The sequence below is a fragment of the Urocampus carinirostris genome, chromosome 7 (genome assembly GCF_059441175.1).
Source record: "Urocampus carinirostris isolate Australia breed hairy pipefish chromosome 7, RoL_Ucar_1.0, whole genome shotgun sequence".
Classification (NCBI taxonomy): domain Eukaryota; kingdom Metazoa; phylum Chordata; class Actinopteri; order Syngnathiformes; family Syngnathidae; genus Urocampus; species Urocampus carinirostris.
This window is the reverse complement of record NC_142355.1, coordinates 36,785,525-36,799,097: the sequence shown is the minus strand read 5'-3', so window position 1 is coordinate 36,799,097 and position 13,573 is coordinate 36,785,525. Positions and strand designations below refer to the sequence as shown.

The 13,573-nt window shown below is 42.0% G+C and overlaps 1 protein-coding gene across 1 annotated transcript in view; it reads right to left on the bottom strand.

Annotated features, from left to right (window-relative positions):
- Window positions 1–9,009, bottom strand: part of LOC148363220 (receptor-type tyrosine-protein phosphatase zeta-like) — a 72,825-nt gene extending 63,816 nt beyond the window's left edge. The window contains exon 1 of the mRNA XM_088340803.1: window positions 8,738–9,009. Within this exon, the coding sequence (XP_088196929.1) occupies window positions 8,738–8,792 (55 nt within the window). The 5' untranslated portion in view covers window positions 8,793–9,009. The remainder of the gene's footprint in view (window positions 1–8,737) is intronic.
- Between the last annotated feature and the right edge of the window lie 4,564 nt (window positions 9,010–13,573).

The following is a 13,573-nucleotide window of genomic DNA, read 5'->3' as shown; positions in this document are numbered from 1 at the left end:
TGTACGTCTTTACGTATGTTTTTTTGCGTGTTTGGATACATTTTGTTTACGTAAGTTCTTGTTTACGTACGTTTTTGCGTTTGGTTTGTTTATGTACGTTTTGTACGTGTTTACATACTTTTTTGTGCGTGTTTGTGTACGTTTTTGTTTACTTACATTTTTGTTTATGTTTGCGTTCGTTTTGTTTATGTACGTTTTGTAGGTGTTTATATACGTTTTGTACGTGTTTACGTACATTTTTGTGCGTGTTTGCGTACGTTTTTGTTAACGTATGTTCTTGTTTATGTCTGCGTTCGTTTTGTTTATGTACGTTTTGTACGTGTTTACGTACGCTTTGTGCGTGTTTGCATAGGTTTATGCGCATTTTGTGGGTGTTTATGTACGTTTTTGTTAGTGTCCGAGTACGTTTTGTGTGTTAGAGTACGTTTTTACAATCGTGTCGTGTTTTAAGGTACGTTTTTACGCATGTGTTGTGTTTTTATGTGTGTTTTTTTGCATTTTTATGAACAAAACAACCTTAAGGACACACCGGATATTTTTTTTTCTATCAATTGACAGATTTTTTTGCAGTATAGAACTATTTGTGTCCAGATAAACAAAATATTCCGATTTCCGAATATTGCTGGCATGGATGCGAAACGTGCTAGCTAAGCGTCTTTCTTTAGTTAGCACGACAGAGGAAACGGCGGTGAGGATTAGCCGTAGCGGGACGCGGCAGGACCCTTCCCCTTATGTTAGCCGAGCCTTTGCCATGTAGACAACATGAGGATTTGGAAATGGAAAATTGGGGGGGTCCCAAGCGGGGGGACGTGGCCTGGGAGATAGCTAATCCTCTTATTGAGCTTGCGCCGGCAAGGGCGGGGGGGGGGGGGGGGGGGGTGGGGGACCTCCACTGGCACCGTCAAGTTCCCCCAAGCTTCATTCCGTTGAATGAAATATTTTTTTTTTTAACTATGGTCTTTTTTTTCCTATTACCGTATTTTCCGGACTATGAGGTGCACTTAAAAACCCCAAATTTGCCAGAAATTCAAAAGTGCTTTATAGATCTGAAATGAGGTAATGGATTTATTTGTGTAGAAGGCCTTTACCTAAAAAAGAACTCAGTTTGGGTGTGCATTATACGCAAGGTTTTACGGTAGTATATCACCGTATTTGTGCAAAAAGGATGAGTTGATACCATAATCACCAATCATTGGATGCAATGGGAATCGAACACGGGTCGCGGTGGTGAGTACGTTGGATCCTAAAGCAAAGAATTTTAATCACTGTAGGTTGAAAAAGTTTATAACCTGGCACCAGTTTCGTGTTTTTTTTTCTTATTAAGCTTAAATGCCTAAATTGACAATACTGTAAAATGTTTTTCCTATTATTGGTCGTTACTGATTTTCAGGAGGTAATACAACTTATTTATTTTGATAATAATTTTGCTATTTTTGGGGTTTTAGTATTTATTAACCAGTTTTTGTCCCCTGGGGTCAATCTGTCTGTGAACCTCAGTGTATACTAGGCAACCATTTTTCAACCGTGACTTCCACCTGTCCCGTTTTTGCTCCCGTTCGTCTCCGGCTACGACCCGTTTTGGTCCGGATCCACGTCTGCTCTCCCGTCCCGACTTACGACCTGTTTTTAATCTTGACCACATCTGTTCTCCCGTCCCGGCTTACGACTCGTTTCTGCCCCCGACCACATTTTTGCTCTCTTGTCCCGGCTATCGACCTGTTTTTTGTCCCTAACAGGCCATCGCTCACCACGGAAGATCCACTTCCGTTTTCAGATCACAAGTACGAGAGCGAACACCGGATCGTGGGCGCAGCCCTTCCTCTTTCCTTCAATAAAACTTGTGGTAAACGTCATGCAATTGGGTCCTGTTTCCGTTCTGGTCCTGACAGTTTGATTGTACTTTTATCCAACTTTTTACTAGAAAAACAACCAAATAATACTTAAAATGAGCCAAAATAATCCGCCCTTAGGAACAATATTTCCTTACTCCGTTTTAAGATTTTTTTAAGTAAAAAAAGAAGATGATGAAAATAAGAAAAAATGATCTGCAAAAGTTTTCCTTTATTCCACTTATATTATCATTTTTTGCAGTGTAATCTTAAACAGCCTCATAAAAAAGAATAAATCATGCTATTCCCTATTTTTGAAACAACCTCATGAGCAGAAAATAAGGTTTTAAAAAAACAAATAAAAGGAATCTGCTGCCACCTACTGATATGGATGAGTTTGAGAGTTACACAGCAGATCGAAGAAAAAAAGCAAATTCATTAATGATGTTGTACTGTTTCGCTTATATAAAATTGAGCAATATTATGCCGCACGCTGGTTGAAAAACACTGCACTGGATCACTGAGCTAAATGACATAAGAAAGGGAACTAAATAATACACACTAGCAAAATGGCAGGGGCGTGGGTGCACCAGTTTCCTGCCTGGAGGGTCTGATCAATACTAAACATGTCACCTCTAACCCAAAGCCGGAAAAAACACAAAATTCCAAAGACGCTTTGCCATCCCGACATTTGCCAGCTGATGATTCACCGCCGACGCTTTTGTACACCGCGGCAAATTTATTGCCGGCGGCCGCGCAAAAGGTAAAAAGTCGTAACGCTGCCGGCCATCCCTCGCACGTGCGCCTTTCTTTCTTCTCTATAAATGGGCATGAAGACCTCAAAGGAGGACGGAGACGGCCAAGATTTGGACAGGAATGTCTTCTCCCTCCGGCTTGTTACAAACACCAGAAATACAGGAGAAGGAACAAAAATAATCATCAAGGAAGGAAGAGGTGAAGGAAAGAAGGTAGCAAAGGTAGAAACGATACGAGGCTGGGAGTGAAGAAAGAGAGAGAAAGAAAGAGATGGAAAGAAGGACAAAAATAGTAAAGGAGCAAGCAAGGAAGGGAGGAAGAAAACGGAATGAAGGATGAAGGTACAAAGGAACAAGGAAGAGAGAAAAACATCTATCAAGAAAAAGACAAAGTTGTAAGGACGGAACAAAAGATGAAAAAAAGGAGAGGGGAAGGAAGGAAGCAAGCAAGATAACAAGCAAGGAATAAAGCAAGTAAGTAAGCAACGAAGGAAGGAAGGAAAAAATGAATTAAGACAAAAGCAGGAAAGATGGAAAAGAGAGGAAGGATGGAAGAAGAGGGAGGAAGAAACAATGCAAGATAAAATAGGAAGGAAGGAAGGAAGGAAGGAAGGAAGGAAGGAAGGAAGGGAGGAAGGGAAGAAGGAAAGATGGAAGGAAGGCAGGAAGGAAGGAAGGAAGGAAGGAAGGAAGGAAGGAAGGAAGAGAGGAAGGAAGGAAGGAAAGAAGCAAAGAAGGAAGCAAAGAAGGAAGAAAGGAAAAATGAATTAGGAAAAAAAGCAAGAAGGATGGAGAGAAAGGAAGGGAAGGACGCAAGATAAAGCAGGAAAAGAGGAAGCCGGAAAGGAAATAAGCTAGGAATGAGAGAGGTAAGCACAACAAAGGAAGGAAAGAAGGAAAGAAAGAAGGAAGGAAGAAAGGAATAAAGGAAGGGAGGAAGGAAGGAGGGAATGAAGGAATGAAGGAAGGAAGGAAGGAAGAAAGGAAGGAAGGAAGGAAGGAAGGAAGGAAGGAAGGAAGGAAGGAAACAAGCAAAGAAGGAAGCAAGCAAGTAAGCAAAGAAGGAAGGAAGAAAAAAATGATTTAGGAAAAAAAGCAGGAACGATGGATAGAAAGGAAAGGAAGGACGGAAGATAAAGCAGGAGAAGGGGAATCCAGGAAGGAAAGAAGCTAGGAAGGAAAGAGGTAAGCACAACAAAGGAAAGAAGGAAGGAAGGAAACAAGCGAAAAAGGAAGCAAGCAAGTAAGCAAAGAAGGAAGGAAGGAAAAATTATTTAGGAAAAAAAGCAGGAAGGATGGAGAGAAAGGAAAGGAAGAATGGAAGATAAAGCATGAGAAGGGGAATCCAGGAAGGAAAGAAGTTAGGAAGGAAAGAGGTAAGCACAACAAAGGAAAGAAGGAAGGAAGGGAGGAAGGAAAGAAGGAAGGAAGGAAGGAAGGAAGATAGGAAGGAAACAAGGAAGGAAGGAAGGAAACAAGGAAGGAAGGAAGGAGGAGGCTGTCACTCAAAGACAAAACCATCCTAAATGTTGTTGCCAATCTGCTGTCATGGCTGCAAAAGAAGATCCTTTTTCTCTTTCTTTCACAAATTAGTCTCTCGGGTTACACTTGCCGCCGGCGTCTCGGTAAAATGAAAAACTATTTGAAGGCGCGACCTGATTGAAATCCAGCTCCGTTTGTCCTTGATTGACCTTGGCACACTTCTGGGCCTCCACCAATCACATTCCATTTTGGGCCCGTTCAGGACAGCAGCTGAAACTTGAATTAATATTGTTTTTCCCAAGACCCTTAAATAGGCAAGCGAGGAAGAAAAGTAGAACTTCACGGACTCTCAACCAGCTGTTACTCTTATGCTAGTCTACTAGTGATCCCAAGAGCATCCGCAGCGTCCTCCATTCGGGCCCCGGTGCTGTGGAATGCTTTCCTCCCTGAGATTCCCTAACCCGGGGGTCACTTTTCCTGATTACCCTCACATCACACCTCGCCCTCCTCACTACTTGAACACGCAGTTTCTTAGGTCGGTTGCCCATGAGGGCAAGGAAAAACTCAATACCTCAGCATGAGGAAAATGAAGAGGTCATCCCCCTTCAACGGATGTTGCAAAGGCATCAGTAGTAATTGAGATTTTCTAAATGATTTCCCATTTTATTGCATACTTTATTACTTTACTGCAAAGCACAGAAGAGAAATTTCACTTCACCAAGTGTTCTTGTCATATATAGCAAAAGGAGCAACCCATTGTTCATTAATGCGAGTGTAAAGCTCCATTTCTATGCATGCAACTCAATGATGTCATAGCAGGGTCCCCCCCAGTGTCACACATAAGCCCAGTGGCTTATGTCTCCCCTGCATACCCCCTATGCCTGAAAATGGTTTGTTTTCATTAAAAAAAAAATTCTGGCCTGTTATCATTTAAAGAAATACTGGTCCGCAGGCCACACCCCCACAATAAGCTCCGCCCACCCCCTGCAGCATCGAGCGCAGGTTTAAAGGGCCAAGGTGGCGAAGCGCCAGGAGGACCATTGGGCACCCAAAAAGCTCTCAAGGGCCCTTGCGCCTCTCGTGGGGGACAAAGCAGGATTTCAAACATGAAGGGGGGTCAAGGAGGGGTACATAAGAGAGGGCGTCCATTTTTTCTACTGAAGCTTTAGCAATGAGGTTTTTTTTTCCTTGTTTTGGAGAAACTATTTGAGCCCCCGATTGGTCAAAAGATTCGCTGGGAGTCGGGAATGAACGAGTGATGGTGAATTGGAGGGGGGTCTCAATGTGGCACAGGGGAACCAGCCCTCTAAAAATCCAAAATGGCTGCTGGCACGCCCACAAAAGGCTGCTTCACACTTTGCCAAGTTTTTGTCTAATCTTTCCCAAAAGAGAGCAAAGACGTCCCACTCCCAGAGTGACCCCTCCCCACGTCGACTCCATTGCTCGTTCAGACCAGAATATTCATGATGTTAATTTGCGAATGATTACTTTACGTCAAATCTTTATCATTTGACACGTAAGCTAGCAACACAGATGAATCCTTATATTTTTCTTCTTCAGTAAACAAACATGTTAGCATGTTAGCATGCTAGCATCAGCACAAACAAGAGCTCCAGACCACAAGGGGGAGATGAATCGTAAACTTGGGTTAAGAAAAGCCTCAGTTAATTGCGCTTTCATGTTGTAACGCTGGTGTTGGCACCATTAAGTACAAAAATATATAAATAATAAATTATTGAATCCCACTGAATGATGAGAAATACACATAAATAAAATGATTTATATTTATTTACTACAAATACATAAATAAACAATGCTCAAATAGAATAGGAATTCATCTCATCTCATCATCTGCACCACTTATCCTCAGTAGGGTCGCGGGGGTGCTGGAGCCCATCCCAGAAACGGCTGCCAGCCAATCACAGGGACAGACAACTCGCTCGCCCATTCACACCTAGGGACAATTTGTTATCAGTAATAATAATTGTACATTTTTATGGTAAATAAACGATTATTTTTGTTTTGCTTTGAAAATCCTCTCTTATTTTTTAACAGTTCAAATTAAACAACTTGCAATATATTTTCGACAATTCTGTGTAAACGTAATTTTGTTAAATAATGACGACATTAATCAGTCAAAAATACATTTTCAAACTAATTACTTGAAGAAAGTATTGATATTTGACATGTACTCAATCAAGACAGACATTATTTTTTTTCCTTTTTCAATCCACAAACTCGTTAGCATGCTAGCATAATCACTGGCAAATGGGGAGTCACGCGCGTTAGGCAGCGGTCTGGTGTGGAAAGACAGGAAGCCAGAAACCGACGAGATGGATACCAATTGTCCGACCAGATATCGGACAGATGGGGTCGATACCGGACAGGATGGGACGGACAGGATTGATATCGAAATCAAACAGGACAAACTAGACGGGAACAAAACTGGAAACCGATATTAAAGAACAGGACAGACAGGGTTGATATCAAAACAGGATATCAAAATTAAACAGGACATACAAGACTGGAAAGAAACTGGAAACCGATATTAAGTAGGACAAAATAAACGGGAACAATACCGGAAAGGAAATACCAACAGGAAACAGGACCGAGTCAGAACCCACCTCTTGCGGGGCAGAGGTTAGTTGACGGACTGATAAATGGAGAGTGGCAGTCAGTACTGGGTTTAAATAGCAGGGAAGCCAATCTGTCAACGAGCCGCAGCTGGCGCCACACGGGCGGGGCCAATTGGGCGCCATGGCAACCGTGACAAAAAGCTCCAGACCACTAGGGGGAGCCAAGGATTTCAATTTATTGTTGGATTATGACGTGTAGAAGTGCCCCCTGTTGGCAGGGTGACTCAAGCAGAAAGAGTAGCACAGAGTACATTTTAAAAAATCATTTAATGACGTCCTTCTTCTGTTTTTAGTAAAAAATATGTTTGAATAAATGATATATCCAAACGATTTACATTTATTTACTACTTAAAGGGGCTGCGCGATATTCGAAAAATTTCTACCTGCTAATAAATTGGTATAAATTGTCATTGCAGCCTCCGTCAAGCTGCTTGTGTGACGCGCTTGAGTCAAGTATTCCTCTTTCAACTTTTCGTCCCCCCTTTTCTTACTTTCGCCAGTTTCATGCTTCACTAACAAGAAAGTGCAAGCACCAGCATGTGTTTCACAGTCGGAGCACCTTAGCTAAAAGTAAGATAAAAGCAGATACATGTGTAGAAAAAAATCTAAAGGCTCTGTGAACTAAGTTGGGAATTGTTAACAAATACTTAATTTAAAAAAAAAACTCTTTCAACTTTTTAGGGACATTTCAAACGAAGGACCCCACCTTCGAAACAAACAAAGAAGAAGAAAATTTGACGCCAAAATATAAATTAAAAAATAAAACTTGACTGGAGATAATAACAGAACCCAAAACCCCAAAACAGTAGAAAGGACCCAAAAGAGCAGTATGGACGCTGTTCTTAAAGGGACAGTGTTTTATATGTGTCCTCTAGATGTCGCTGTCATGTGTCGTGCAACCAACGATGAGTCCAGGGAAGACTACGAAATTTGGAAATGAAAGAGAGCAAAAAGCAGCCTATTTGTCGGATTTTTACCCAGCCACTCGCAAAGAACGACAAAAAGGGAAAATTATTTTTTTAAAGGAATAAAAAAACAGGGAAGAAGGAATAAAAAGAGGCAAAAAGGAAAACAGGAATTCAAAGAAAAGAAGGGAAAACAAAAACAAAAAAAGGAAAACAGGAATTCAGAGAAAAGAAGGGAAAACAAAAACAAAAAAAAGGAAAACGGAGAAGAAACAGAAAAAGAAAGAATGAAAAGGAAGGAATAAAGAGCATTAAGACAACAATAATTCCATTTCTCTCTTTTTTTATTCATGTTTTTATTTTTCTCCTTTTTCATTGTTTTTCCTTTATTTCTTCTTCTTTCAAATTTTCTTATCTTTTATATTTCTCTTTCTTTCTTTCCTTTTTATTTCAATTTCTAATTTTATTTTTTGGGTCACTTTGAGTATCAATATTTTTGTCTTCTATTGTGCTTTTACCACTCGTTTTCGGTGGCACAACATAATACAGAGACATCTAGGGGGAAAATAGTACACACTGTAACTTTAATTTTAATATTAAGGCGGGGGAATCAAACTATCATCCAGGGGGCCACAATTGGCCCCCGGGCCGTGAGCTTGTGAACCGTGCTCGATTATCTTTTTAGCATTGTAAGCAACAGATTTATCGTCATTGTAACATGTGGAATGCACAATGAAAGTAACATTCATCCCTGGAACCGAAACTAAAGATAATGAGATCAAATCCAATGCCTATTCATATGTCATCTATAGCACTGGCAGTCTAGTGGTAAGAGTTTCACCGCCAGGACCTTGCGTTTGCATCCCTGGTATCGTTCAGGAGGCCGGACCAAATGTAGAGGCGGGCCATAGTTTGGGAACCCCTGTTTTACGTTCAGGAGCAAACCAGAACCCCAGACGAACCCCAGACCCGTAACGTGACGTCACAAAACCCCCCAAAAGAGCAGCGGGACCACATTTTGGACCCAGAACTCGAACATGTTGAGTCAGGCCCCCTCGAACTTGAAGAAAAAAAAAGGAAAGAAAAAGAAAATGAAAAAGGAAAAAGTCTAGAAAAAGTTGGATTCTGACCTTGTTGGAGCGTGAGGAGGATGAGCAACGCAATGCAGGCGACCTTGGCGTCCATCGCGGTCTGCTGAGGGGGGGGGTCGGTCTTTGGATTTAGGGAGGGAGTGGGGTCACTCCGACGGGACAGCAAAGAAATACATCCTTACGAGATTCGCAGCGTCTTTCTCCGTGGTTTTTTTTAGGAGGTCCCCCCTGTGAGTTCCGTCCGACTTCTTAGGGGTTCGTAAACGCCTCCCAATTCGCGACCAGGAGCGCTCCTCTTCCCTCTTGTCTTCTTGTCGTCTCTCCTGTCACTCTGAAAGAGCCTCCTAGGGTGCGCACAAGCCCCGCCCCTGGCGCGCACGCTCAGCGCCGATTGCGCTCGCGTGCGTAGAAATGAGTCATGTTTTATGTGGAATTTGGTGGATTTAATTGGTCGATTCTTGATTGGTCATTTGGTGAATAAGTATACGAAGAGAGAAAGAAAGAAAAAAGAAAGAAAGGCAGAAAGAATTGAAGAAAGAGAGAAAAAGAATGCAAAAGACAGAGAGACAAATAAAGACAGAGAACGAAAGAGAGAAATAGGGAGAAAGAGAGAAAGAAAGAAAGAAAGAAAGAAAGAAAGAAAGGCAGAAAGGCAGAAAGAATGAAAGAAAGAGAGAAAAAGAAAGCAAAATAAAGAGAGACAAATAAGAGAGGAAGAAAGAGAGAAATAGAAAGAGAGAAAGAGGGAAAGAAAGAAAGGTAGAAAGAATGAACAAAAGCGAAAAACAAAGAAAGAAAGAAAGAAAGAAAGATAAGAAGGTAGGGAAAGAAGTAAGGAAGCAAGGAAGAAAGCTTTGGATCAGGGGTGTCAAACTGGCAGCCCGCGGGCCAGATCGGGCCCGCTAAGGGATTGAAACCAGCCCACAAGACAACGCTCAAAGAAGCGCAAGAGAAAAACAAGCTGCAGGTTGAAATATGTCCACTTGATGTTGCCAAGCCAGGTGCCTCTCACAAACGCTGTACTTGTTTTCCTTTCTCTCTCTCTTTCTCTGTCTCTCTCTCTCACTTTCTCCCATTTTCTCTCACTCTCTCTCTCTCGCTGTCTCTTTTTCGCTTTCTTTGTTCATCTATGTCTCTTTCTCTCTGTGTCGCTTTACCTTATTTTGCTCTCTGTTCCTTTTTTCATTTTCTCTTTTCTCTCTCTCTCTCTCTCTCTCTCTCTCTCTCTCTCTCTCTCTCTCTCTCTCTTGCTTTCCCCTTTTTTCATTTTCTCCCTCTCTTTTGTCTCTTTCTCTCTTTCTCTCTTTCTATTTATCTTTGGATTTCTTTCTCTCTCTCTTTTTTTCCCCTCTCTCACTATTTCTTTTTTGTCTCTTTTGTTTCTCTCTCTGTTTTCTCTTTCTCTATTTCTCCCTTACTCTCTGTCTTTGTCCTACCCTCTAAACCTTTCCTTCCCTCTCTCTCTCTCTCTCTTGCTTTCCCCTTCTCTCGTTTTCTCCCTCTCTTTTGTCTCTTTCTCTCTTTCTCTCTTTCTATTTATCTTTGGATTTCTTTCTCTCTCTCTCTTTCTCCCCCTCTTTCACTATTTCTTTTTCGTCTCTTTTGTTTATCTCTCTCTCTGTTTTCTCTCTCTCTCTTCCTCCCTTACGCTCTGTCTTTGTCCTACCCTCTCTACCTTTCCTTCCTTCTCTCTTTCTCTCTCTCTCTCTCTTTCTCCCTCTCTCTCTCTCTCTTTCTTTCCCCTTGTCTCATTAATTCTCTTTTTCTCCCATTTGTTTCTCACACTCTCCTTCTTTCTTTTCTCTGTCTCTCTTTCTCCCTTTCACTCTTTCTTTGTCCTACCCTCTCTACTTTTTTCTCCCTCTCTTTCTCTTATTTCTTTCTCTCTTTTTTTATTTCTCCCCAATCTACTAGTCCGGCCCCCGGGAGAACGTTTGTTCTCTCTCGTCCTATCTATTTCTCTCTTTTGTCCCCTCTCTTTCTTTCTTTCTTTCTTTCTTTCTTTCTTTCTTTCTTTCTTTCTTTCTTTCTTTCTTTCTTTCTTTCTTTCTTTCTTTCTTTCTTTCTTTCTTTCTTTCTTTCTTTCTTTCTTTCTTTCTTTCTTTCCCTCTTTCTTTCTGTTTCTCTCTTTTTTATTCTTTCTCCCTTTCTTTCTTTCTTTCTTTCTTTATTTGTTTGTTTGTTTGTTTGTTTCTTTCTTTCTTTCTTTGTTCCTTAGTTTCTTTCTTCCTTTCTGTCTTTCTTTCTCCCTTTCCCTTATTCTCTCACCTTGACACTCTCACTTTCTCTTATTTCCTTTTCACTTTCATTCTTACTCTCTTTCTTATTTTTCTTCTATTTTACAAGTCCAGATCCAGAGAGAATGTTTTCTTTACGGTGTGGCCGAGCTAAAATGAATTTGACACCCCTGGTTATTTTTTTTTTTAATTCCATTATTTATTAACTGTGTCTCGAGTGAAATAGGGAAAAGAATGCTTGTTAAGGTTCTTTTTTCTTACCTGACAAAAAAAGGGACAACTGAAACTGTCCTCCAGGTAAGCCATCTCTTTTCTCAATAGAAAAAAAGCTTTTTGTCACTTTTCCAGTAACCAGAAACCGTTGATGTGGTTCCAGGTCGGATTTTAAGCAGGGACGGAAAAAAGCAGATGTTCTTATCTGATTTCTTCAATGGCCGCCGAGTAACTTCATCCGGGGACGCCGGGCCACGCCTTCATTTTATAAAAACGGGGGACCGAAGCCCACCGCTCACCAAGGGAAAGAAGATCAAGAGGGACAAAACATGAAAGAAATATTGTCATAATGAACACATCTCGAAAGGAAGTTGGTCAAATTGTGCAAATCACTTCACTGCGACCGTGGAGGGAAAGGACCAAAGACTGTCGTGAAAAGAAACGATAATGCCGCCCAATTTAAAAAAATCCACCTAAAAGCATTCCTGCATTGTTTGACAAGCATCGTTGTATCCATCTATTTGGCTTCATTATTCCTCTTTAAAAATAAATAAAATGGTCAGATTGGTTTCAATACTTCTATTAGCCCCCGACCTTGTGATTGACACCGCTCTTGGCCAATGACGAGCTTTTTTTTTTACGGTCCCTAGCCTGTGACAACCTCTGTATTGAAAACAACGCCATGACCAATTCAGCTTCACAAATCTTTAGCCCGTAGTGACCGATTCAAATGTAGATCGAAGCATTGCTTAGCCAATGAATTCCCAATGTAAATATAGAATAGAATAGAATAGAATTTACTTTTATTGTCATTCTTTGGAACAATGCACACAGAACGAAATGTCGATACACCTGACCCGAACAGTTAAACTGTAGCGAGCCGATGCATGTACACATTTACAGTGTGTATGTCAACAACCAGAACAGGATCAAGACCCAATCGCGTGACGTTCTCACATAAGCCTATTATTTTACGGGAAATGGGGAGTCATGCACGTTAGGCAGCCGGTCTGGCGTGGAAAGACGGGAAGCCAGGGACCGACGAGATTGATAACGAATCAGGATCACGAAAACAAACAGGAGAAACTAGACAGGAACAAAAACTGGAGAAACTAAAAAACAGGACTTGAAATCTCATCTCATTAGCCGTACCGCTTATCCTCATTAGGGTCGCGGGGGGGCTGGAGCCCATCCCAGCCATCTCCGGGCAGTGGGCAGGGGACACCCTGAACTGGTTGCCAGCCAATCGCAGGGCACACAGGGACAGACAACTCATTCGCTCATTCACACCTATGGACAATTTGGACCGGCCAATTCACCTGAAATGCATGTTTTTGGAACGTGGGAGGAAACCGGAGTGCCCGGAGGAAACCCACGCAAGCACGGGGAGAACATACAAACTCCGCACAGGAAGTCTGGAGCTGGATTTGAACCCACGACAGGTTCCCATGACATGAACTGAAATACCAACAGCAAAAGAGTCTTGTGGGGCAGAAGTTCGCTAACGGGCTGACAAGGGAAGCGTGACAGCGCTGAGCTTAAAAGACAGAAAGCCAATCTCTCAACGAGCCGCAGCTGGCGCCACACGGGCGGGGCCAATTGGGCACCATGGCAACTGTGACACACACGGGCGGAGCCAATTCGACGCCATGGCAACCATGACAGTGTATTTATACCCGATTCATTTTAATGCAGCGTTATGAGGCGCAGGTGTGCACAATCATGGATTGACTGCTAGAAAGAAAAGTCTAACGTCTACAACTCTTTCACAACGTCTAATAATTGGCCAAGGTAAAATACACAGTTGCAAAGGTTTTAGAGTTGTAAACTGATCCTCTCCAATGGCCACTTTTGGAAACGCTCGATGTACCATTAGAAAAATGTTTTGTTTTTCAGATTGTGATCAAATTTGGCGAAGTATTAGGTAAGGCTTCAAGCTATTGTCTCACCTCTTTTACAGTGAAGATGCCCATGCTACAAACCTTCTATATTTCTGTGTTCCAACTCTATGAAATAATATTTACTTCAAGCTATCGCCAATGATGGCAACAAGTTAATCATAACCCTAACCCTAACAAGCCATCAACGAGAAGGCAATAAACGAGCTGGCAACAAGCTAGCGATGAGCTAGCGACAAGCTAGCAAGGAGCTAGCCGTCACCCATTGGAAACCCACTCTCTCCGTCTCTTAACGACATGAAAGCCCCGTGGACGGGGTCTTGAGTCGTCGCCGTGGCAACCGCCTCTCGCGTCCCCCCAAGTAACCGCGGCGCTCATGCGTGATGGAGTGGGCAGAGCTTAAATGAAAAAAGAAAGAAAAAGTTTAGGGTTTTTTTTTCGATGACGTCGTTGTCTCCCCCAAAAAGGGGGGCTGGGGAGTGTGCCCCCTCTCCCTTTCCCTCGCTCTTGTGAACAGGGACGTTAAC